Source organism: Spermophilus citellus, assembly GCF_964194105.1.
Source record: "Spermophilus citellus genome assembly, chromosome: 1".
NCBI lineage: Eukaryota > Metazoa > Chordata > Mammalia > Rodentia > Sciuridae > Spermophilus > Spermophilus citellus.
The window spans coordinates 75,005,864-75,033,112 of record NC_138182.1 but is presented as its reverse complement, the minus strand read 5'-3'; the positions used below and the strand labels follow the sequence as shown (position 1 = coordinate 75,033,112).

At 38.4% G+C, this 27,249-nt stretch overlaps 2 protein-coding genes and 1 pseudogene across 4 annotated transcripts in view; 2 read left to right on the top strand and 1 right to left on the bottom strand.

Annotated features, from left to right (window-relative positions):
* Nucleotides 1–27,249, top strand: part of IFT88 (intraflagellar transport 88) — a 265,457-nt gene that overhangs the window by 38,103 nt on the left and 200,105 nt on the right. The window lies entirely within an intron of this gene.
* CRYL1 (crystallin lambda 1) overlaps nucleotides 1–27,249 on the bottom strand; it is a 137,299-nt gene that overhangs the window by 81,846 nt on the left and 28,204 nt on the right. For both annotated transcript variants that reach the window (XM_081280624.1, XM_081280623.1), the window contains exon 3: nucleotides 21,207–21,333. In XM_081280624.1, the coding sequence (XP_081136750.1) occupies nucleotides 21,207–21,333 (127 nt within the window). The remainder of the gene's footprint in view (nucleotides 1–21,206; nucleotides 21,334–27,249) is intronic.
* On the top strand, nucleotides 24,160–25,311 carry LOC308652102 (la-related protein 4-like; annotated as a pseudogene). The gene has a single exon. The product of its transcript is annotated as a la-related protein 4-like (transcript).

Here is a 27,249-nt window from a genome sequence, read left to right as displayed (position 1 = left end):
GTAACGATGACATTCATAGCTAACACTTATTATACATACGTATTCTTCTAAACACTGAACATGTAATCACTATTTCCTCCTCCCTACAGCCTTATGGGGTGGTATCTAATATTATCTCCATTTTATAGGTGAGAAAAATTAGTGTTTTCTAAACTTCCTATAATATAGTTGGCAGTGATCTACCTCCAAAAGTAAGAGGGTGGCAAGTTAGAGACAGGAGACAAAGCTCCCTTCCCAACAGCTGCCTGCACATCTCAAAAGAGGGAATTCTGAGGTGCTAAGGACAGAATGGGTTCCTCCAAGGCATGTTTTTGGCTCACTTAGGTAGACCATTCAGCGAAGAAAAGGAAACTGATATATATATTCATGGTGACTGTACTAGAATACTTTCTGGGTCTCCCAGTCCCAATCAGACAGTAGAGCATGTGGATCCTGACTTGTTGGGGAAAATGTGGAAACCCAGGAAATCTCAGCACTTTGGTTGGGATCAGGTAAGGTAAGGGAAGGCGGAGGAGACTGGGCAACAAAGGGAGCCCACTGTGTTCTTAGCATTTAAGAGGTGAAACCTCTGGTTGGACTCTCCCCTAGACCTCTCCTTGCTGTCAGGATGTTCAGATTTGGTGGTACCAAGACCCAGGCTCACTGGGAGAGTGGCAGGGAGCAAACTCAAGTGTCTACATTTTTCATAGAGGAAGCAAGTGAATTAAGGGAGTAAGTGAATTAAGGGAGTAAAAATTGTCTTTAATATAATTCTTGTTTTTCCACTTTCGGTTGAAATATGAAAATAAGAAATATCTCATTTTCCTCTCACTGTTTTTGCTCCACAATGCAAAAAAAACAGTGATATACAGCAGTGGACACTTGGCCTTGGAACTGAGGAAACAGCAAAGCTCATAGTTTTCTATCATTGGCACTGTTGCCAGAGCATAGAGGATTTTAAGGAACCACTAGAAGGTATAATTTATGTCATCATTTCCATACTTTTGAACCTCAATGAATCATTCAATCAAACAAACAAAAAGCATATATTTTAAAGTTGTACATTCCCAAATGCAGCTCCTGGTATCAGCCTGAGGCCTCTGAGCTGATCTTAAACTGAAAGAGCTAACAAGAGTCCTTGTTTTCTTAGGGATCGAGCCTGTATGAGGGGTCAAAGTTCATGGTGAAATAAAGAGTGTGACTGGATGCCAAGGTCACTGTCCCAGGACCTGCAGAGCCTCCTTCCCAGCATAATAACATGATCTCTGTTATAAAAGAACAAATATGCCATAGAACAGGACCCTGGTTAAGGTGGGGCTGGGGAAGCATGCTATAAAACTTTCCTTAAAATTCTACAAAGATTAGAAAGAAAATAAGAAAACCATAAAAAGGTAATATGTGAGGGTGACAAGACTCAAAAGAGCTCATTTTTTATTTATCATTTTATTACTGTTTATATAATAAAACAATGACTCTCACCTAGTCTAACATCTTCTTAGGAAAGTACCAAAAATATACCAAGTTAATTGAGTATAAGTAACAGGGTAATTTTTTTGTGTGGATCAGTCATCATGGCTATTAATAAAAGGTATTAGCATCCATTTCTTAATCTCTAAAGAAGGGGGTTCCCTACTTGTGGGTTAGGGGAAAGCAGACACTGAACAAAAATATTTGGTACAAATAGAAAAGGACAAATATTTGGTCCTAAACTCTACAAAGCACAGCAGTTGGATGTCAACTGTAACTACTGAAAACTGCTCTACTTAAAGACAAATAATAGTCAGAGTTTTAAGGCAATGAATATATTTTTCACAATTCTTTTCACTTTCAGTCATAACAGTGGCTTTTAAAGTGCTCACTTGGTATCTCAGAGCACACCTCAAGTCCAGCGCAGGGTCTTAACAGCGCCCACCTAACCTCCCTCTCCCCAGACTGCACAAGACATGAGCTGTGAACTTTCTTCTAATATCTGAGTTATAAGGACAGTACATGTTCCACAAGCAATGAATTTAATAAAGCAATAAACACACAAAAAGTTCTATGTGGCAATCCAAAAAGATTTGCCATGAGCCAACCTAGCCATATTTGACATTACACATAATTATTGCATGAAATTCCCATTCATAGAAGTGACTTAATTAGTAATATTTTTCCACAGCCAAGCCAAGTATATGAAGGGTTGGTTTGCAGAAACAACAAGAGAAATTTACACTTGGAAAGAAATAAGTGGTTCTTGTCTCTCAGATGCTACAGGGAACCCTAAGCTGCTGAGGCCAGGAGTAGCTGTGGACATACACACAACCCTCTCGGCCTCTCCCAAACCACTCACAGCCAACACCCCAGCCCAGAGAGGTTTGCAGAAGAAACTCTCCTGCCTAGGCTTGCCTAACTTCCTGTACTTTCAGTAAAGGGAAGGAGACAGCTTGGCTTCAACAACCTTGATCTTCTCAACTTTGAGATTACATTATTCAGCTCCCGCAGGCTGGGGTATAAAGCTATTTGAGCTTAGAAAATGATACCTCAAAGTACGGTGCCTTGGCATTCTGAACACTTAGAATTAAAGGAAGCTGAAAGGGCTTAGAAGCTGCCTCGTAACCAAGGTCTCTCCAACCTTCCCTTGTTTCTCCTTCAAGTACAAGGAGATCTCTCCGAAGTTTGCTTATCTGACTGAAGGAAACTCTTCCAAAAGAGAAGCAATTAACTTAAATTCTCTCCCATAGGAATCTCATCAAATAACCAAGAAAGAGTCATGTTTTCACCTATTCTTCTGAAGGCAGCTCCCACAGCAAGACAACTTTGGTGCAGCTCTGTTCCTTACCTTTTTGTAATTTGTCACCACCTCTCCCTGCTAAAAGGAACCCTATCCCAGGCCCCTGTCTATTCTTTAGGTTCATTTATTCGTCCTGAAAATCATTTACTACCCATCTGAAATTGCCTCCAGACCTCCCTCATTTCCCACTCCCTGTGATATTCAAGCTTCACCCACATGATTCTTTCTGTGACTTTCATGTTTTATGTGGCTCCCATGCACATGCGTGCATCAATTAAACTTGTATGCCTTTTCTCCTATTAATCTATCTGTTTCAGCAGACTCAACTACCAACCTTGAGAGAGAAAGCTTCCTACATTATCTTGCTTCAGCTGAGACCCCTGGTCCGTCTTCTCCAGCTGCTTCTCCTTCCAACAGAGAACAAGGAGGCAGGGGGCAGCAAAATCCTCTCACAGTGTCTATTCACAAAGTGACAAGTCAAAAATTCTACCTGGAAGCCAGGGCAGCTAGCACTGGGCTAAGTGGCTGGGGGAAAAACAGAGACCCACACAGGAGAAAGAAAGGGCCAGGAAAAGGTCCCTCAGTATTCCTAGGCCCCACTACATCCTTTCCCATCTCTCCTTTCCCTGGAAGGGGTAGTGGAGATAAAGGCTCCAACTGGCATCCTAAAGGCTTGAGTGCAAAGACTGTTTCCACCATGTACTCTTCATGGGCTCCTGAGTATTGGGCTTAATCTTCTCATTTGTGAACAGATAATCCATTCAGCCACCAGCAAATGCTTATGAGATCCCTGTCATATGCCAGGTTCTATCTTCAGTGCTGAGAAAACAGCAGTAAACAAAACAATCAAAAATACTTTTGTAGGTATAAAGGTGACAATTTTTTGTGGTGGGGCGGGTGGGACAGATAGGAACAGAATAAATAAGAGAACAAGAACCACTTTACATAGTCACAGTGAGGACTGAATTGGATCATAAGCATATAACACATTATGCAGGGCCTAGTAAATGGTGAGGGATGGACTACTCTGGTTACCATCAGCAGCGAGTCATTGGTAAGGATTAAAGAAGAGCCATGCTGCTCCTAGAGAGGTCTGGGTACACAGGGGAGTCACATTGGGTTGTATGGCATGCCAAGTATAGCATGTATAGCAAGTCTTGGAGTTATGGGGAGAAATCAGGACCCTAGGAGGGGAGAGATCTCCATCTACCACTTACCAATAGATGGCAATATAGGGCATTCATTAAAACTTAAAAGCCAAGCAAGCTGGGTGTGGTGGCATATGCCTGTAATCCCAGCAGCTCAGGAGACTGAGACAAGAGGATCATCAGTTCAAAGCAACCCTTAGTAACTTATTAAGTCACTTAGAAACTCAGCGAGACCCTGTCTCTAAGTAAAATATTTTTAAAAGGGCTGAGGATGTAACTCAGTGGTTAAGCACCCCTGGGTTCATTAGTTAGTACAAAAAAAAAAAAAAAAAAAGCAAAGCAAGAAAATATAAAAGCCCTCAGGCAAGTCCCCATAGCATGTGAACTAACCACAAGCAAGGATCCTTTTAAAGGAAGGCTTGTGTAAATGTGCTCAGTCAGTGGAAAAGATATAAGGAAACAGGTATTTTACAGAAAATCCCCACCCTGGCCTGTATTATCTGCACTGTGCACATGGCATTGCCTGGCATGGTCAAGGGCAAACTGGGGTATCATCTCCCCACCTCACTCACACTCACTCAAAAGAAATGGGATGTAGCTGTCCCCTTTGCCAAAATGACAGTAACTGCCACCCATACCCCAGACATATCCAAATGTGCAACTCCACACTTGCTAATGGCCAGGGTTTCTAAATGACAGGAAGGCCTCCTACATAGCACAGCTCCACTCCTAAAAGGTGAAAGTCACCAACTCAAAAGAAGCTTTTTTTGATTCCCCCACCCACCGTGGTTCAAATAGATACTCTGGGCAATAAGGTTCTGAAAACTTTCAAATGAAAATAAACAACCAAGGCAGTGCCAAGTCAGCAAACAGGGTGCCAAAGCAATAGGTGAGCAGTGGGAAGCCCTGGGAGCCAGGAAAAGCAAACAAACAATAGTGGGATGCACACTTTCCACAGCACACACCCGAACACCAGGGTCCCCTGGACTTGTACCAGCATAAAGTTTCTTTTTTTTTTTTTAATCAGTATTAAATTCCCAGACAGATTCTCTCACATGCCTTTAAAAGGCAGGCTCCATGATGAATTTGGTATAGTCCACAGTGTCTAATGGTCTCAGTCAATAATGACCACCTATCACCAACAGCAAAAAGTGAAAACACACATTAATTTCTTTAGCTAGAAATAAATGTTCTAGTTACTAACACATTTGCTGTTTTCCAAGCATTAAATATGTATGCCGGGCTGGGAGTTTAGCTCAGGGGTAGAGCACTTATCTAGTTTGCATAAGGTCCTGGGTTCAGTCCCCAGCACCACAAAAAGAAATAATAATAAGGTAGGAAGATCATGTTCTGCCTATCTAAGATAACAACTGTCTCAAGAACTTTCTTAAAAGCCCCAATAGAAAGTCCTTCACACTCATGCTCTGCTGGCCTCCCAGGTATGCACAGACTTCTGCAACAAAGTTTATCTTAAGATTCTGTAATGAAAAAGTTTAACATTCTGTAAGACTGCAACAATTCAGACCAGATGCTCTCCTAATATCACCTCCACCTATAAACTGCCATCAATTCCTGCTTCTCCAAGACCAATGAACTTTATATCCAACTATCCACATAGCTTATAGGAATTTATACCTTTTGCTAATGAAATCTTCCTCTTCCCACCCCTTTCTTCTTTGGAAGAACCTGTGACTTACCAAAGTGTGTGTTCTGGATTATAATCCTTTTTCTCATTTCCTAATAAATACACAATACTTGGAGATACTTTTTCTGTTGTTTCTTTTTAATTTCCACACTTTCTAACCAGAGAAGTGCCCTCCTACCTCCTTGGACATATCCTGCACACATCCGTTCCACTAGGTCTTTGTAGACCAGACCTATTCCTAAATCTGGAGGAAATAAAATTGTAGAGGGTCAAGCAAAACAAAAGATACATGAAGGACATGGCTAAGAAAATTAAACTTCACCCAGAAATCAAAAGGATCTCAAAGAATCAAAATTCAGCATGAAGAACTTGGAAGGCAAGGCCCAGGGGAGATAGTTTGCTGCTTTGTTGTGACATTCGACTAAATCCTATATTTAATCATATTATCTAAGAGATCACTCTCTTCCTCTTTTTATGGATTTACTAGATTATCTCAAGTAACAAAGCAAAATACTCAGTAGGCAGGGCTGCCAATCCCCACAAAAAGTCAAACAGTTACAAATGTTTTTACATTTTCCTTTAGCTAAAGAAAATCAGTCCCTCCACCAACTATTTACTAGATCACAGTACATGTTTTCACAGCCAAAACATACACATTTCCATGAATAATACCTTGTTTGGTTTCTTCTCAGATTATTTTTTGTTGTTGTTGTTGTTTTAATTGGTTCAGACTATTTTTAAAAGGGAGAAATTAAAGTTCTATATGTATGTTACTAAGACCTTTCCTTTCCAATCAAATTACTTCTTTTACTTTGCATGGGTTTAAAGGGGGATTCTACAGCCAAAATATAGGTATTCCTTTTCCATGACAGATCAGTAAGTCCTTTAAAATGGATTTAAATAAAACATTAATTCCTTTAAAATGGCTATATGTAAGTGAGCAAATGATGTATCTGCTATCCCTGTGCCAGAGCCTCTTTTCCTATCCACATTCCAACCGGATCAGGGCTCCATGGACCACCATTATAGAATTTTACCTTCCTTGCAAATATTATAGTTAATGATTATAGACCTGTGTGCTGCTCTGGTTAAGTTTCTAGTGGCATATTTTTGTTTGCCCATTATTCAGCTTCCCATTCTTCTAATTTGGTACATGCTACTCAGATGGGGCTGACCCTGTTCCCAGGGATGGGAGCAGATCACATCCTGGCCAACAGAGTAATACTTCCTATGCCCTGAGCAACCAGGATAGGGGTACAAGTCAGAGGAGAGAGTTAATTTCAGAATTTTTAATATGGATGTTAGAAGGAAATGTTCTTTGTATTTGTCAACTATGCCTCAGTAAAACTGGGAAGCAGTCAGGGAGTGGTGGTGCACACTTGCAATCTCAGTGGCTTGGGAGGCTGAGGCAGGAGGATCACAAGTTCAAAGCCAGCCTCAGCAACTCAGTGAGGTCCTAAGCAAGACTCTGTCTCAAAATAAAATATTAAAAAAGGACCAGGGAGGGCTGGGGTTTTGCTCATCAGTAGAGCGCTCGCCTAGCACGTGGGAAGCGCTGGGTTCAATCCTCAGCACCACATAAAAATAAATTTAAAAATAAAGGTATTGTGTTCAACTACAATTAAAAAAAAATATTTAAAAGTGGGGGCAGAGATGTGGCTCAGTGGTAAAGCACTCCTGGGTTCAATCCCTGGTACAATAAATAAATAAATAAGGGAGTGGGAAGGTCTTTCTGATGGCTTAGTTTGGAGCTATGAACACCTTTTCATGGTAATCTACCAAAGAAGAAAGCAATGCCTAGCACTGGGAAGAATTTCCAAGGCAAACCATCTGAGCATAGAATCTAGGCTCTGCAGAAGCCAGGCCTATCCCTGTATTTTTCAGTTACATATGGAAAAAAAGAGAGAGGGGAAAGAAACAAAGAAAGCCAAAATAACTTAAAAAAAATACTTTTTCCCTAAAGCAATTTGTTACTTGCAACCAAAAATACTCTAAACAATATATACCTTACATTGGATTATGGGCTTCATGAGACAAGTATACCCCAATATCTAATAGAGACTGACACATATAATCACATGTCCCTAAATTTCCCATCAGTAGATTCAACCAACCACAGATCAAAAGTACTCAAGGGCTGGGGATGTAGCTTGGGGGTAGAGCACTGGATTCAACTGCATAAAAAAAAAAAGAAATTAATTACATCAGTACTTTTCTTGTCATTTTGTCAATATAACAACTACTTATATAGCGCACACATGATATTAGCTATTAAAAGTGATCTAGAGAGGATTTAATATATATGGGAGAATATAAGTAAGTTCTATGCAGATATGCCATTCTATGTAAAGGACTTGAGCATTCTCAAATTTGGTATCTGCAGAGTCTTGGAGCCAATCTCCCAGAGATGCTTAGGGATGATTATAATAGGTTCTCAAGAACATTCTTGGTATCTGAAAGGATAATTCTCACAACATCATGATGAGATAGGTTCCATTATCTTCATTTTATAGAGGATACAATCGAAGAACAGAGATGTTGGTTTCCAGCCAAAGGCCACTGTTTAGTAGTACAGCTGAGACCTGAATTCCAGAGCTTATACTTACTTAGTATAGACAATTTATACTAAAAGGGGTAAATTGGGGAGGGTTGTTGAGGACATGGCAGAGTAAAGAGAATGCTGGGGAACAAAATGTCTTCCAACGTTCTACAGAGGCGTTCAGCAAAACATGGACCCTGGGTCAAAGACCTTCCATGCCCAACATTTTTGTGTGGTCCACAAGTTATCGGTGGTTTTAATATCTTTGAAAGACTGTAAAACACAAACAAAAACAAATAAAAATATGCAAAAGAGACTGCATATTTCAAAGCACCTCTCTAAGCCTAAAGCATTTACTATCCAGCCCTTTAAAGGAAAAATTTGCTTACCCTTGCATTACAGTAAGCTTTATTAGCACTTTAAAAGATTAAACCAAGGCACATTAATATTTTTAACAGTTTATTTGAGCAAACAGCAATTCATGAGTCAAACAGCACCAAAGAAAAAGAGATTCAAGGCTGTGCCAGAGGAGTTTGAAGGGAAATCTTTTACAGAATGAATGTAGAAACCAAGAGTGTCTGTGTGTGTGTCTGTGTGTGTGTATAATCAGATCAGTTGATCAGTTAAAGTTTGAGCAGTTGCCTATTTGGATTACAACTGATGCTCGATGGCCCTTTATGATTGGCTAAAATTGTTTCATTTTGCTTCAATAGGAGTCCAAGGTGCTGGAACCACTTCAATCTAATGGGTTCCCCTTAAGTTATTTGAACACACAACTTTCAGAGGCCAACATATACTATGCATATATTGTCTTAATTTTTTTTAGACTTTAAACTATAAATATGATCTCAATATGTTAAAACTATTTCATTTCCTAAGCATTAATATTCAACTGTAAATGGAATATTAGCTAATAATCATTCAATTTAGCTAATAACTGTAAGATATACATGTAAACAATTTCCCAACCTATAGAAATTCATAGGTAGAACAATATGTAAGGATGTGAAAAAATGGTCATGATATTACTAAGCATAAATTTAAGTTTAATTATAAATTAGGTACAGTAAGATACTGATAAAAATAAATAATAAGAAAATAGAAAAGTCATAACAATATACTGTAATAAAAATTATGTGAATGTGGTCTCACTCTTGAAAAAGTCAATATAAATATTAATATTTTCAGACTGGTTGACTGTGAGTAGCTGAAAACAAAAAGAAAAACCATGGATAAGGGGGAACCATTGCAACCTGAAATCCAAGGGAAGGACAGATGAGTGGGTCACCTGCAGCGGGTCACCTGGGAAAGATTCATCAGGCACCAAGCGGGCAGACAAGAAGCTGGCTGAAATGTTTAACAGATCACCGAAGGCTGAGTGTGGCTAGTGTGAGGGCACAGAATCACTAGGGGACCCAGATACTAAGCAGAGTTCACACTCATTAAGCCTCTTTTCTAGCAGAGGTTCCCAAAAAATCTGGGACACAGGAGGAGCAGCCAGCATCCTCGAAGGTGGTGGTGCAGATGGTCTGGAACAAAGTGACCACTGCTATGGGAGAAGCACAAAGCAACCAGCCCATCTCCCTCACTGAGCAGAAGCCTTAAGGAGGGGTAATGAACTCTATCCTCCCCCACCAGGGCATGGGTGAAGACTCACTGCACGGGAGAAAGGACAGAAGGAAAAAACCCTCCACCCTGAGGGAGGGACAGAAAATGCCCTAAGTCCAGAATCATATCTATACCAATACCATTAGAGGAGTGGTCCCAGGCAGGATTCATTGGACAAGGTCAAAAGACATTTTGGTTGTTACTAGGGAGACAAGACAAGGGTGCTATTGGCAACTGATGGGTCAGGGATGCTCCTCAACATCCTATAATGCACAAGAAAGCTCCCATGACAAAGAATTACCTGCTCAAAGTGTCAATAGTGCCTGGTTGATAAATCCAGCCCTGAAATCTAACACTGAAGAAGAAGCAAGAAGCTCCCTGTTGTACAAGACTTACCAAACAACAAGGTAGAATTTGTCTGCCATGGGGAGGAAAGGCAGGATCACTAAGAAGGCTCCACCGTAGAGGTCAGGGCATACCGAGACTGCCAAAGACAGGAGCTAGGCCAACAAAGAGCAGCATCCTCTGTCTGGAGAGGGAGTAAAGATGGAAAAGATCCTATCTGTGGCACAGGGGGAAAGGAGAGACTAGAAGCTGAGGAAGCAGGAACATTGAGGAGACTCCAGCAATCCCGTCTCCCCAAAGTACAGATAATGCAGAGGCATTTGAAACTAGTGGTGAACCTAAGGTAACCATGGAAACAACAAAACACAAGGGCAGCTGACTTTTTGATTAGATTGATTCAATCTTCCATACCAACCACCTACTGGGAAAAAAACATGCAACATGCCCTGAAAAATTATAACACAAGAAAGGAAGAAAAACTATCCCATGTCAGGAAACAAAGCAATGAACAAAATTAGATTCAAGGATAATGCATATAGTATTATATGCATTATATCCAGGAATTTAAAATGGCTATGAATAGATATATTAAATGTTCTAGTGGCAAAGTGAACAAATGGGGAATTTCATCAGAGAGGTGTAACCTATAAGAAAAAGTCAAATAAAAATGACAATAACAAAGATAAAACTTCCTTTGATAGCATGATGGCCAGCCTCCAAGATGGTTCCAATGTCCTTGTCTCCTGGAATTCATGCCTTTGTACATCCTCATGCACACTGAATAGGCTGGACTTGCACAATTTACAGGAACCTGTAGCAATGATGATGTGTGACTTCTGAGACATAATCATGAAAGATATTATATCATTTGCCATGTGCTCTCTGAGATCACTCATCTGCAACCATGTCATGAAGACATTCAAAAGACTTATGAAGAGACCCACAGGGAATGGAACCATAATCTACTATCTATTAATTTGACAGTATGCAAATGATGCATCTTGAAAATGATCCCTTTGGGCCCAACCAAGCCTTGGATAATAGCAGTCCTAGCAAATATCAATGTCAAGAAAGACTGAAAACAGAGCCACTCAGCCAAGGTATTCCGAATGTTCTAGGTGTTTATTGTTGCACTAAGTCATTAAGTTTTGGGATGATGTGTTATACAGCAATGAAAACACAGACAGGTAGACTCTACAGAAGTGAGGAAAGCTTCAGTGAAACTGAAGACAGGTCAGTAGAAATTACCCAACTGAAAAACGAAGAATAGAGAAAGGAAAAAAAGGGGGAAAAACGAAGAATAGAGAAAGGAAAAAAAGGGGGAAATCCAAAGCATGCAAACACAAAATATTCAAATATGTATGAATTTGGAATCTCAGGAGAAGAGAAAATGAGGCAGAAAAATATTTAAAGATCCATTAGGAGAAGATATTTCCAAATAAACAAAACTATCAAGAGTTTCAGAAAACACCAAGCAGGACAAATACCAAACACAACATACACACACACACACACACACACACACACACGCTCACATCATATTCAAATTGCTGAACACCAAAGATATGAACATCTTGACATGAGGCAGAGGAAAAATGATAAATTATATACAGGAGAGTAAAGATAATAATTAAAGCAAACTTCTGTCAGAAACTACGTAATCTATCAAACTAAAAACCTTCTCTTCAGCAAAGGAAACAATCAATAACATGATGAGAGAGCCTGCAGAATGGGAAAAAATCTTTACCACTCGCACCTCAGATAGAGCACTAATCTCCAGGATATATAAAGAATTCAAAACACTTAACACCAAAAAACAACCCAATCAATAAATGGACAGACACTTCTCAGAAGAAATTATCAATCAACAAATATATGAAAAAAATGTTCAACATCTCTAGCAATTAGAGAAATGCAAATCAAAACTACTCTAAGATATCATCTCACTCCAGTCAGAATGGCAGCTATTAAGAATACAAACAACAGTAAGTGTTGGCAAGGGGGTGAGGGAAAAGGTACACTCATACATTCATGCCCAAATTGATCTATAGGTACCACCAAAATCTCAGTAGGATTTTTTTCCAAAACTGACAAGCTGGTTCTAAAATGCAAAACAAAGGAACTAGAATAGCCATAATGATTTTGAAAAAGATCAAATTTGGAGAGTCTGATTTCAAAATTTTCTATGAACAAAATATTATAGACATGTAGCTCAGTCTATAAATAAGCCTCAAATATATTACCAACTGATTTTTGATAAGGGTTCAAGACATTTCAATGGAAAAATGATAGCCTTTTCAAAAAATGATACAGGAAAAACTGAATGGCCTTTTACCCTATATAAAATCCCAATTTATGACTTTAATCTCTAGAAGAAAATAAGAGAAAAATCTTTCTGGGTTAGATAAGGATTCCAGAGATTGGAAGAAAAATGCATAATTCAAAAGAGAAAAAAATTTAAATTGGGCATCAACAAATTATAAAACTGTTGCTTTTTAAAAGTCATTGTTAAGAAAATAAAAACAGGGGCTGGGGTTGTGGCTCAGTGGTAGAGTGCTCGCCTCGCATGTATGAGACTCTGGATTCGATCCTCAGCACCACATAAAAATAAATAAAAAACAACAATAAAAGAAACCAACATCAATTATTTTAAAAAAAAGAAAGAAAAGAAAAACACTGAGGAAAAATGTTTGCAAAATACATAACAAAGGATTTTTATCCATGATATATGAAGAAGTCTTAAAACTCAATAAGAAATAACCACTTTTTAAACAGTAAGCAAAAGGTGTGGACACCACACCAAAGACAATTATGTGGTTGGCAAATAAACACAGGAATAGATATTTAATGTCATCACTAGGAAAATGCAAATTAAAACCACAATAAGATACATTTTTACACAAAATTAGAATGGGATAAGAAAACTCACCCTGAAAAAAATGAAGGACTGACAAGGATGTAAAAAACTGTCACTTTTTTATTGTTTATGGAAATGCAAAATGTTATAGCCATTTTAGGAAATAGTTCTGTAGCTTCTTACAAAGATGAACATGTACTTGCCATATGACCTAGCAATTCCACTCTTTGGTACTTACCCAAGAGAAATAAAAACAAATGTATTCACATGTTTATTCCAACTTCATACATAATTGCTATAAATGGGACACAATCTAACAGCTCTTCAACTGGTAAATGGACAGACACTGTCATATGGCTACACAAATATCAAATACCAAAATCCACAGATGCTCTAGTTTTGTATACAAAATAATATTTGCATAGAACTTACACACATCCTTTCACAGGCTTTAAATCATCTCTAATGCAATGGAAATAGCTGTTATACTATACTGTTTAGGGAATAACCACAGGGGGTGGGAAATCTGCGCTTGTTGAGTACAGATGTAATTTTTTTCTAAATATTTTTGATTCATGGTTGCTTGGATCCATAGATGAAGCATACACAAGTACCAAGGAACATATGCATTTGTCAAACACAAATAGCATTAAACACTGAAACATATGTATTTTATTGTATATAAATTATACCTTAGTAAATCTGATCTTTTGAAAAAAAATTTTAAACCCACACAATAGGAAAAGTGAAATGCCAGTCTTCATGCCCACACCTGTATGTTCTCAGCACTGGCCATTCCATAACCTAGGCTACCTGAACCACCCCGCTCCCTTACCCCTGCCCCATCCCTTCCAAAAGGTTTACTGTAAGCCTCAGTGACTAAGACCAAATGAATATCCACTAAACTTCTATTATTCAAAGGACACATATATTTTGAAAATGGTGTTATCTATGAATACAGTTTCTTGTAATTCCTAACAGTGTCTGAAAGCCCTGATCAGAAAGACCAGCATTTTCCAAACTGTGAAAGTGAAATTTAGATGCAAATTCCGATCATATGTATGGATAATATGACTTTTATTTCTAGATTGCTGTAGTCCTGATTTTGTGGCAGGAAACTCCATGTAAACTTTATAACTCCAATAAACCATTCCCACAAAGGCTCCTGCCAGTTGCTGTGATCTCAAGTCTTGAGTTCCAGAGATTAGATAATGCCTCCATTTCACAGCTAATGGGCCTTAATGTTCTTTAAAAGTCAATGCTTTTAGACAGGCTTTTGAGAATAAACTTATTTTTCCGTCACAGTAGATTTTCTTGCCAGGCAAGATTTGATTTCAAAATTGCACTAAAGTTCTAGAAATTCAAGTTTCTTTCTTGCATACTCCCACATTTCACCAGAGTGTTAAGAAACCTTATGACCCATGCTCTGCCCTCTGGGGTTATTAGAAGAAAATCTCCTGGGGAGAATTACACTCACATTGCTGAGGCTTTAACCTGCCAGGACTAAGCAAATCCTACAGTGGGATTATTTTTAGTTGAAGAACTTATGACAAGCTATCTTGGGGGGTGTGTGTTGGGGGCACGGGGTTATCCTTACACTCTGCCTTCTACTTTTGAACAAGTCCCCAAAGTAACACTACTCTTTTTATAAGAAAACTGTTTCCAAGTAACCTAGAGGAATTTTTCTACCAGAATTTTTCCTTGTACAAATCAGAAAAGAAGTTGTGAGAACTGATAAGAGGGTATAGTCCTAAGAAGCCTTTAGGGGGCTGGGGATGGAGTTTAGTGGTAGAGTGCTTGCCTACCATGTGTCAGGCCCTGAATTCAATCCCCAGTATCTAAAAAAAAAAAAAAAATTCTATGAGCACGATGGGGCCAGGTAAGTAGAAAGCCAAGGGTTTTTGGAATTTCAGCTTTAATGGCATTCTTACATGAAAGGTTCTTCAGATTTGACATCAATGATAAAATAAATAGCAAGATTTTTTTATATTTATTTTTTAGTTGTAGTTGGACACAATACCTTTATTTTACTTATTTATTTTTATATGGTGCTGGGGATTTAACCCAGGGCCTCACCTGTGCTAGGCAAGCGCTCTATCCCTGAGCCACAACCCCAGCCCCTCAAGATTTCTTTTTAAATCCAAAAATTATACTTTTTCTATCAATACAGTCTTGAGCAAATCAGTTTTAAATAAAAGTCATGATACAAAATTCTACTCATAGTATAATCTCAAATATATTAAAGGAAGAAAAAAATAAACAGGAGAAATAGAAATACATAACCAAACTATTAAAATTTTTTGGAATAATAGGCCTAAGCTTCCTTTATAATAGAGATGTTTGATTCTTTAAGAAATATCTTTAACATTCCTGAATTATTAGAAACACTAACATAATTTTTTAAATACGTGATATATCACTAGGTTCTCTTTGGGGATTTATTTATTTTTCTGTTTGACAAACAGAAGACAAGAAGCCAGTATAAACTAGTTACAAAATTTGGACTATCAAATTAATCATATATAGAAATTGTATATACATACCCAAGAGAATCAGTCATCTAATAAAAGTGAAATCTCCAATTATTTTTGGTCATATCCATCTTTCCTTCTGCTTAGCTTCAGTCTCCTACTGACACTTTCCTTGGAGGATTCTAATCAGGATACATATTGAAATCCAAACTTTTTATTTCAGGAAACAAATAGTGTTTCTATGTGTCATGCATTACTCTAATAACTCTAGAAATATTAACTCATTTCATCTAACAAACTCTTCAGGTCAGCATTCAAAGCATCCCAAATTGGCATTCATTTTTATTTCTAGCCTTTTTTTCTCCTCTCCATTGGTCCTGAATCTCAGCCTCCCCACCCCCCCATACTGTGTGTATGTTCCAGGCACCTGTTCATGTCTTTCTGAAACACAACTCTCCAAAATTCACCTGTCAAAAAGCCAAAGCAAGTTCAAATCCCACCTTCTTAAACCTTCTCAATCTTGTAGGTCAGAACTATTCCCTTCCCCCATTCCTCTCCATGACACTAGAGGAACAATTTCTTTTTTATTTTATTTTTTTTTTATTTCACGTCATTTCATTTCAAACAGGGTCCTGTGAAATTGCCCAGGTTAGCCAGATATAGTGGTCCACCCCTGTAATCCCAGAAACTTGGCAGGCTGAGGCAAGAAGATGTCAAGTTCAATCAGCCTCAACAACTTAGCAAGACCTTGTCTCAAAATAAAAAAATAAAGAAAAAGGCTAGGGATGAGGCTTAGTGGTAAAGCACCCCTGGGTTCAATTTCCAGTACCAAAAATGAATAAACTTTTTCTTTTGTTCAATATAAAGTTCCAAGCAAACTTTTATTTTCAACCATTGACTCTGAAACATTTTGGTTCAAACTTTGTGATCCTCCTTCCTCAGCCTCCTGAGTAGCTAGGATTACAGGACAGGTGTGCACTACCACACACAGCAAGGGGGAAGAATTTCTGAAGAATGCAATCTCTTACAGGAATTAAAGTTAGCAGAATTTGATCATCTTTCTCTATTTTCTTCTCCTACTGCTTGGCTCAGTGCTCTGTATAATAGAGGCTGCTCAACATGTAAATACATTCATTTTACCTATAAAATAGAGACAGACCTTAACTAAACAACAATTTTCAGTACCTACTATGCATAAAACATCATGTATTGCTCCCTATCATTTGCTTACCAAAATTCTATACAAAGGGCCAATTTATAAAACAATTGCCATTTATCGAGCATTTTCTATGTGTCAAATACTGTGCTAAGCACTTTTTTTTTAATAAGGTAGAATATGTCCTCTCTAAAATTACCCCTTTTGTTGTTGTTTGCTTTTAGTATTAGAGATTGAACCCCAGGAAGCTTCGCCACTGAGCTACATTTCCAGTAGTTTTTATTTTATTTTTTTTTTAATTTTGAAGCAGGGTCTCACTAAGTTGCCCAGGCTGGCCTAAAACTTGCAATCCTCCTGCCTCAGCCTCTCAAGTCATTAGGATTACAGGTGTGAGCCACTGCACCTAGCTAAAATTATCCCTTAGACGAAAGATTCACCTTATATCCAAGTCATTATAAGTTCTCATATTATGGAGAATTCTTCATGTTTTGAAAAACAATATAGTATTTAATAAAGACACATTAGCTTGAACTAATTCAATCATTCTAGTTTCAGATCTGCATAGAAATCATCTGATAGACTATATTTCAAAAATGGAAAGGGAAAACAAAAATGTTTAACATATGCCAGGCAAAAAAAATGTTGATCATGTGACTTTAGTCCCAGCACTGGAGAGACAGAGGCAGGAAGATTGCTTGAGCCAAAGAGTTTGAGATCTATCTGGGAAACACAGCAAGACTCATTAAAAAAAAAAAAAACCTGAACATAAATATGTTCATTATTCCCTGGGGCATAACTTTAGTGCTAGTTCTAGAAAATTTGTGAATAAGCTTTATTAAAATGACTTTAAACATTTAAAACAGACAACACAGCAAGTTATCATGTTGTAGAGGCACAAGTATCCCACTACAGGGGGTAAAATAACTAAATGTTTGAGAATTAGTCATTGAGGCTAGAGAGAAATTTCCAATATTACAGATGGATTCAAAAAAACTCTTCCTATTGAACCTCAAACACACTATGAGCCTATTGAACCTCTTAAAAACAAACACTATGTTTATCCTATATATACACACCTATGATAAAGTTTAATTTATAAAGTAGGCACAGTAAGAAATCAATACCAATGATGTGCTCTGGGAAACTAGTTATAGAAACTTAAGAAGAAACGCTGACCCTTATTGTTATACAAAATTACATATAAGAGGTTGTGAGGGGAATGGGAAAATAAACAAGGAGAGAAATGAATTACAGTAGATGGGGTAGAGAGAGAAGATGGGAGGGGAGGGGGGATAGTAGAGGACAGGAAAGGTAGCAGAATACAACAGTTACTAATAGGGCATTATGTAAAAATGTGGATGTGTAACCGATGTGATTCTGCAATCTGTATTTGGGGTAAAAATGGGAGTTCATAACCCACTTGAATCTAATGTATGAAATATGATATGTCAAGAGCTTTGTAATGTTTTGAACAACCAATTAAAAAAAGAAAAAAAAAAAGAAGAAACGCTAATGAAGATGAACACGTAGGAGTTAAAGATGCCAGACCAGAGTCTGAACTAAAAAATTTTGTGAAATGAGAAACAAGAAATATTACAAAAAAATTTATTACATATTCATATTGCAGATCACATTCTATGACTGTTAAACATATATTTGTAAAATGCTGTTTTTGTAAAATGCTATATTTGTAAAAAGCAGGATAAGAACTTTAATCGATATGGCCACACTGGAAAGGCAAAGCAAGATTCAGCATCTAAGCCCTTTCTTCACAATGCTGAAAGAAGCTTGAGTTTAAACAGAGAAAGAACTGGTGTATGGGGTGAGATATGCATAATGAAGCGCTCTTGGTCAAACTGTGGGTCAGTTGATCGTTATTTCGGTTCTGGTTCTGCAAGGAAACTCCAGAGAAGCCCTTATTTTGCTTGAGGGGGATAATTTCCACCTGTTGCTCAGGATGTTTATCAGGCCTGTGATTCTGGAAGGGGGCAATTCAGCTGCCATGAGATGACTGCTTCAGCTTAGGCAATGGGGGGCAGTCTCATCGTGGGGTGATTTCCTGGAAGGTACAGGACAATGGCTAAAGACTTCTAGTGTCATTCCAGGGATCTGAAATGGGTGACTGCAAATCCTACAGTCTTGAAGGGGGATGAAATAGGTTAGGTAAATTTAGGGCTGATAACTCTTGTATTACCAGTTTTTAGATGAACACTACTTAAATGATTGACACGTCTATACGCAGAGCTGGGGAGGGACCTGAACCAAAGTTTAAGGTAATAAAGGAGACAGACAAAAATGAAAGCAGAGATTATCAAGCTTTATCCTGCTTTCATTACCCACTGGGTATAAATGGACCCAAATGAAGAGTCACTGCTTTTAGCACAGGCAACCTCTCTAAGTCTCTGTTACAACTGCATCTGATTGAACATGTACAGACTTTTTTCTTTATATTTATTCCATAAACAATATAGTATAACAACTACGCACATAACATTTACATCATATTAGGCATTATAAGTCATCTAGAGACAATTTGAAGTATAGGAAAGGATGTGCATATCTACAATGCAAACACTACACTATTTTATATGATAGACTTGAGCATTCACAGATTTTGATATCAATAAGGGTCCTGGAACCAATCCTCTCAACATACTGAGGGACAACCACAACAAATCAATCATAAAAGTAGTTTTTAAACATCTCGTTGGGATAATGAAACCTTGCCTTCAGGACAGTCACCTTAAGTATGAGCCCCGATGGAAATTCTCACTATGTTCCAGAGCCCAAGGAATCATCCTCATTTTACTGATAAGGAAGTAGAATTTAGAAGTTAAAAAAAAAAACTTGCCAAAGTCACACCTATGCTAAGTGCAAATGTCACAACTGACTGCAAGCCCACCCGACCCATATGTGAACTATACATGCCATGACAGGAGAAACCCAACCTAGCCACTGCAAAGAGCAACAAGACCTCTCAAACTCTTTGGCTCAATGTAAGAAGCATACACTGTCCTCAAAAACTAAATCCAGGTGAAGACGCTTCTCTCCCCAGACCAGGCATGGAAAGCTTCTGTGTTCTCCAGAAGCAAGTCCTCCTACAGCACGCACCCATGAAACAGGACATCTGAAAGCTCACCACAGGAGCCCTCTGATCCCCTATAGCACCTAAATTTCATACAACCCTAATTATATCAAGCAATAGAGACAAACATACTAGCCCCCTCATCCACACCGGACATGTTCCAAGCCCCCCAGTAAATGCCTGAAACCACAGCACCAAACCCTGTACCTACTATGTTTATCCTATATATACACGCCTATGACAAAGTTTAATTTCTAAAGTAGCACAGTAAGAGATTAATACCAATAACTAATAAAAACAGAACAATTATAACAACATACTGTAATCGATTATGTGCATGTGGAGTGTGTCAGTCTCTTTTTGTCTGTCTCTCTCTCCTCCCCCATCTCCAAATACTTTTGGACTACTATTGACCACAGGTGACTAAAACTACAGAAAATAAACAAAGGATAAGAGCAGTCTGTTGTATACAAGAAAGAGAAAAGGAATTGAAAAATGATCTTCTCCTTATGCTCTGTTTTGATACACGTTTGTTAAAGGAACTGGAGAAACTTGAGAGCCACAAAGACCTAGAACCTCCATCTTCTGTACGTGATCTGAATCTCAGAGCAACAGCTGACTATAAAACACATGCAGCCTTTTTGGTTTGTTCCCAAATTCTCAGTTAGAATATCATCATGGAAACAACATGATATGTGCAAATCTCAGAACACAAAATATAGAAAAGGGGTATTTGGAATAATTACCTAAACTCTGTAGCAATTTAAGTATGACCTTTCAAAAGATAATGTTAGACCTCAGGTTCTTAAACATGGGCAGAATCTACCTGTAGGCACTTGAGCTACAGGAGAGAGAGATTCCTGGAAAGGTCACCTCACCCAGCCCCTGAGGCTGCCCCAGCTCTACCTAAAGGGACTGCTTCCTCTCTCCAGACTCTTTCAGCTAAGGCACAATCAGTGCCTGTGAGGACTATTTTTTTAAGTGAAGTTGTTGGAAACGATAAATGCAAATGAAAGATTTTCTTTGAGAGGATTTCTTTAAAGGGTTTACTTCATTATGCATGAAAACAAGAATATAATCTGTCATTTAAAAGGTTGATAAATCAGTGTTAGCAGTTCAGAATACCTAGTTTAGCTCAAAATTGTAATATCTGTAAGGTTAGCATTATCATGCTAGTTTGATGAGAATCTGTACAAGGGAAGTTTTGATGACCTGTTTGCTGTCACATAAACAGAATTCTGATTTTAAAGTTACAAAATATTCATGCCTTTCACTGCCTATTATTTTTCTTTGTTCTTCCAGAGAGGTTTTTAAATTTATTTATTTATTTACTCTAATTTGTTATACATGACAGCAGAATGTATTTCAATTCATAGAACACAAATGGAGTGCAATTTTTTATTTCTCTGGTTGTACACAAGATAGAGTTACACCATTCATGTCATCATACATGTACCTAGGGTAATGATGTCTATCTCATTCCACTATCTTTCCTGCCCCCTGCTCCTTCCTTCTACTCCCTCCCCAAAGTTCCTCCATTCTGGAGAGGTTTTAAGTTCTCCTGGGACTCTGCAGACCTGGGTTGCCAGTGTCCTTAACTCACCTGAATGTGCATGGCGCCCTCTACTGCTTCTGCAATGTTGGAGCAGCCACTGATGAGTGACAGCTGCTGTTCTGCGCTTAGAGAACCTTTCAGAGAATCAGACTGCTCCAGCATCTTCAACTCCTTTCTGGAAAGAAGTAGAGAGTGGTCACTGTAATCAAAACCCAATATAAAAATAAAGCTCAACAACACTAGTCATCAGGAATGTAAATCAGAGTCACAATGAGATACCACCTCACCCATTAGGATGGCTCTCAAAAAAGGAAAGTAACAAGGGCTGGTGAGGATGTGGAGAAACTGGGACCCTAGTACACTGTTGGTGAGATTGTAAATGGAGTAGCTGCTATAGAGAACAGTCCAGAGAGTCTCAAAAAATTAAAAATAGAATCACTACATGATTCAGCAATTCCATTTCCAGGTATATACCCAAAGGAATTGAAAGCAGATTTTTAGAGATTTTTATACACCCATGTTCACAGAAGCACTATTCACATTAGTCAAGAGTTGAAAGCAACTTAAGGGTCCATTGATAGATGAATACAAAAACAAGATGTTGTGATACACACAATGGAGTATTTTTCAGACTTAAAGAAGAAGGAAATTCTGACACTTGCTACAATGTGAGTGAACCTGGGTGATATTACACAAATGAGATGAAATAAGTCAGACACAAAAGGACAAAAATGGGGTGATTACACTTATATAAGGTACCAAGAGCAACCAAAATCATGGCGACATAAAGTGGAATGATGGTTGCCAGGGGGCTAGAGAGAATGAGGAGTTACCATTCAATGGGCATACCCATGCTGTTTAATAGCACATCCAGGACTTCTAACTCCTCTCTAACTATAACTTAGTACCTTTGGACCAGTTTCTCCCCATCCCTCCTTCCCTCCTGCTCTCCCCAGCCTCCTGAAACCAACACTCTAGTGGCAACTTCTGAAACTGACCTTGTAAATTCCATATATGAGTGAGATTTTTTTATGTGGTACTTGTCTTCTTGTGACAGTTTTAATCTTTAAGCTGTTGACATCCTACAGTTAAAGCCAACAGGAGGGCTGGGGTTGTGGCTCATTGGTAGAGTGCTTGCCTGGCATGTGTGGGGCACTGGGTTTGATTCTCATCACCACGTATAAAAGAATAAAGATCCATTAATAACCAAAAAAAATTTTTAAAAAGCCAACAGGAGCACACCTATACTGGAACACCAGGGGAGCCACAGGATCTAGAAAGAAGGTAATAAAGAGAACTTATCAAAGGATTCAGGCTTTGTTTGGGTGATTTGCAGGAAGTCTCAGAAGTAGAACTAACTCACTAGTTGAGATGCTATAAAAAGTGAGGGCAGTTAGAAGATTGGGTATCTCAATAGATCTTACCCAGATGGAAAGGAAAGTACACTGAAGACAAAGCTATAATGATTTCAAGAGAAGTGGGCACTCATTTTAGCCAAGAAAGAGATGCTCAGTATTTGTGGGTTGCACAGTGATCTTGTTTTCAGCTGTTCTTTCTTAGACAAATTTATGAAGCAATCTTTTTGTCTCATCCCATCATAGTTAAGAATGACCTTGTCAAAGGACCATGCTCTCACAGGTTGCTTATGTTCAACATTTAAGGTAGAGGTCTTTGGTCACTGGGGACGTTCCCTCAAAGGGGATAATGGGAACCTAACCCCTACCCTTCTCTTTTGCTACCCACCTGCCCTGAGGTGAATGAGCTTCCTCCACCATGTGCTCCCACCATGATGTACTGTGCTGCCTCAGGCCCAAAGCAAGGGGATCAATCAGACTGAAACCTCTGAAAGCAAGCCAGAATAAACCTTTCCTCTTTCTAAGTTGGGGAAATGACCTGAATAGACAGTTCTCAAAATAATAAATACAAATGGTCAGCAAATATGTGGAAAAAAATATTATCAGCTGCCATTAGCTATGCATGACTTTTAAAAGCCTCAAAGACACACAGTTACCCAATATTCTTAAGCATCTTGAAGTGAAAAAAATTTTCAAGAGACTTACCATATTGCCATTTGCCATGTTGACAGAAACAGAACTCTCAACCACCACTTTAAAATCCTGTATTCCTAGATGCTGTGCATATTTTACACTTACAAGAAAAGGAAAATATTCAACTTCATTTTAATAATGATGATAAGTTATTCAATGTGACTATGATACGTACTACACAGATCAATTTATCACATGATTAACTAATTACGTCATGGTTCTTTTTCATGTATATAGAGAAGGAAAACATTACTGATTTTTAAGGATATCAATGCTAAGGCCTACTCTTTTGAAGTCCAATTTTGCCACTTGAAAAAAAGAATATGAATAATACATGAATCCACCTTTGAATCAATTTTGCCTTTAAAATAACTAAAGATATCTATAAAGGTATCAAAATAAAGAAAAATGCTTCTTTTTGTATTTTTTTTAGTCCTGCCCATTCATTTTGGTGCCCAAATCAAATCTCCAGGATGGTACAGAGTTTCCCAAGGGCCAGAGCTGTTAGAAGCATGATGCGGCTAATACCAGTCTTCTGCCTTTAAGTCATAATTAATAAGAACAACTTCTTCCTTATGCTTTCTACTGAGTCACACTGTCTCTCTCATTTGGAAAAAAAAAGTAGGAAAAAAAAGAAAGGAAAGGAAACCCTGGTCCCATATGGACCTCCTAAAGGAGGCAAACAGGTGGTGTGGGGCAGGGTGGAGTTGGATGGAGAAAAGGGTCATGAGGGAGGCACGATCAAGGAGGGAGGAGAGAACAGAGAACATGTGGGATGGTGGAGGGAGAAGCAGGTTACACCTAAAGGAACTGGTTTAAATCTAATGCCAAAAAGTATGGCAAGAAATTCCTCCTAGAACTCCTGATGCTACTCAAGGAACTGAAAGCCCTTGGCAGGAAACAGCAGCACATCAGGGTCTCATCCTGAAGGAGATGCCGAGCTTTCAAAAGGTATGTGTAAGGAACATGAAGTAATATATTCTCCATCTTGTGAAACCACAAGAAACACTACAGGCATTGAATCAACTGATAAAATGATATTAGGACCTGAACAACTGAGTTGCCAAATACATGTTTCTGGAGAAGGTAGTTCAGCAATTTCTACAGAAGACCTAAAAGAATGTCTAAAGAAAACATTAGAATTCTGTTTTTCACAAGAAAACTTGTCAAAGGATCATTGTTTGATAGCTCAGATGGATAGTGATCAGTTCGTCCCAACTGGACAATTGCCAACAGAAAAGAGATTTTAAAAAAAGTTAACCACAAATCCTGATCTTAAAGTGTTGAGATCTTCTCCTATGGAACAAGTTGATGAGAAGGGTGAGAAGGTGAGACCAAGTCATTAGTGTTGTATTGTGATTCTTAGAGAGATTCCTGAAATAATACCAGTAGAGGAAGTGAAAACTTTGCTTAAAAGTGAAAAATTCCCCAAAGTGATAAGCTGTGAGCTTGCACATAATAGCAACTGGTATATCACTTTTCAGCCAGACACAGATGCACAACAGACTTTCAAATACTTAAGTTATAACATTTCAGGGCAAGCCAATCATGACAAAGATAAGGGCCATCAATACCTTTTTTGCTAAGAATAGTTATTGATTCTAGTATGTATTCAAACTTCAGCACAGTATGCCTCACCAGTCTTTATGCAGCCTGCATATAATCCTCACCAACAGTACTCAGTCTATAGTATTGTGCCTCAGTCTTGGTCTCCAAGTCCTGCACCTTACTTTGAAACACCACTAGCTTCCTTTCCCAGTGGTAGTTTTGTGAATGGCTTTAATTCACCAGGATCTTATAAAACAAATGCTGCTGCTGTGAATATTGGTCAACCATTCCAAAAAATAATCATGTGAAGCCTCATTTTAGGTCATCTAGTGGTTCAGAAGATTCAACAGAGGGCTCTGTGTCATTTGAGGATGGACCATTGAATAGATCTAGTTCAAGGAACTTTCCACCCGGATGGCATCAGAGGGCATCAGGAGCAAACTCACCTTCCCAAGGAGACTCCTGTTTTACAGATGCAACAGAATGGGGACTATTGTAGGAGTAGAAGAACTGTTTCCAGAGGTCAAAGACCACAAGATGACGAATCCCAAAGTTGAAACAAAGACTCAAAAAAACAAAGTTTGACTTACTAGCTTCAGATTTTCCTCCATTACCTGGAAGTTCATCAAGAAAGCCAGGTGGTAGCTCAGTGATCAAGTGCCCCTAAGTTCAATCCCCAGTAAAAAAAAAAATTAATTTAATTTAAAAATAAAGAAAATGAGCCTTAAATATAAAACTTATTTAAGCCAGGCATGGTGGCACATGCCTGAATCTCAGTAGCTCAAGAGGCTGAGGCAGGAGAATCAAGAGCTCAAAGCCAGCCCCAGCAAAAGTGAGGCACTAAGCAACTTAGTGAGACCCTGTCTCTAAATAAAATACAAAATAGGGCTGGGGATGTGGCTCAGTGGCTGAGTGTGCCTGAGTTCAATCCCTGATGCAAAGGAAGGAAGGAAGAAAGGAAAGAAGGAAGGAAAGAATGCCAGGTGAATTCGTTTTGGAGAATAGAATGTTTGATGTCATTAAAGAAAAGGATAATGAAGACTTGAGAGTTCATTCCCCAGTGCCTGCAGAGGATGAGCAAACAGATTGCACTTCTGCCCAGCAACTCAATGTGAGTTCCAGTCCTCCATGTACAGCTGAGCTTCCTGCATTAAGCACAATTCATCAAGAAAAGGATCTCATAGAAGATTTCACTGTTCAGAAGATTGTTCTCAATCAGATGACTATCCCAATTTCTTCCCCCAAGCACTGCAAAGACATCACAGGCAAATACTGCTTCACCGAGTTATAGTAACATAAACGCATCTGGAGCTGTAACCCTACAGGAACCTTGAAAAGTTATGATGAAGTGTGCCAGAACCTCCGTGAGAGCCAGTTTCAGTTCTTGTTCGGCCACCACAGGAACTTTGCTCCAATGTTGTATCTCCCACCAAAAATGAAGAGACAGGAGCTCCTGAGAAGTCCATTGAGAAATCACATGAGAAGCCAGAAGCAAGGGCTAGTAAGGATATTCTGGCTTCCAAGGCAATACCATTCCCAGGGGAATGTTTGCTGGAAAAATCAAGGACTAGAGACACCGGTTTAGCCATAGGGCTATACCTCAGGGAGTGACTTGACATAATGGCAAAGAGCAATATATACCACCCAGATCACCAAAGAAATTTTAAAAACAAAACTATTCAAAAACTTGCTCTCTTTCCATTAAACTTGAACTGTTCTGGAGGGGAGTGGGTAGCCAAGAAGGAAATAAATTATGTCCTTAAATTATGGATTTTGGAGTCGTAGAGAATAGAATCCCAAAATTCATCTCTAAAGTGATTTTAAAATGCTAGAGGATTCCAATCAGTATAAATACATATGTGTGTTTATGTGTATACACACACATATAATATATAAAATATAATTTTTTCTATTTTTGCTTTTGATTTTAATTTACAAAGATTTTCTGCCTGGAATTGATTTTGAGGGTTCAGATTTAGCTTGAGATATTACAACAAAACAACACAGTATACATCCTTTAGTTTAGGAGATGAGGGAATGAGAGAAAATAGTTTTTGAAGAAACAATTTCTGTAAAAATTAGAAATGACTTTTTAAAATCTATTTAAAGTTTGGCTTGGAGAATGTCATCTCTGATTATATGGCCTTTTGTTGCAGAGCAAATCAGTGACTGGGGCATCTGTGGGTATCAGTGTGTACAGGAGTGATTTAAGCCAAATCTGTTGTCATGTTAGTAAGTGATTTGAAAACTGAGTAGATTTTTATTCTAGTTTGAAATTTAGTCTCATCTTTTCGATTTTACTAATATTTCATTCAACAGACTGTTAAGGTCTGATTGTACTTGGAGATACAACTACCAATCAGTTTGATACTCCAGGAAAGAATAGGGTCTATTCAAAAAAATCCCAAATTTCATCTTGGACCTGAAGTGATAGGTCAAATGGATTTCAGAGGATTACACTGCCCTGTGATCCACTGCCCTCCCGCTTTAAGATG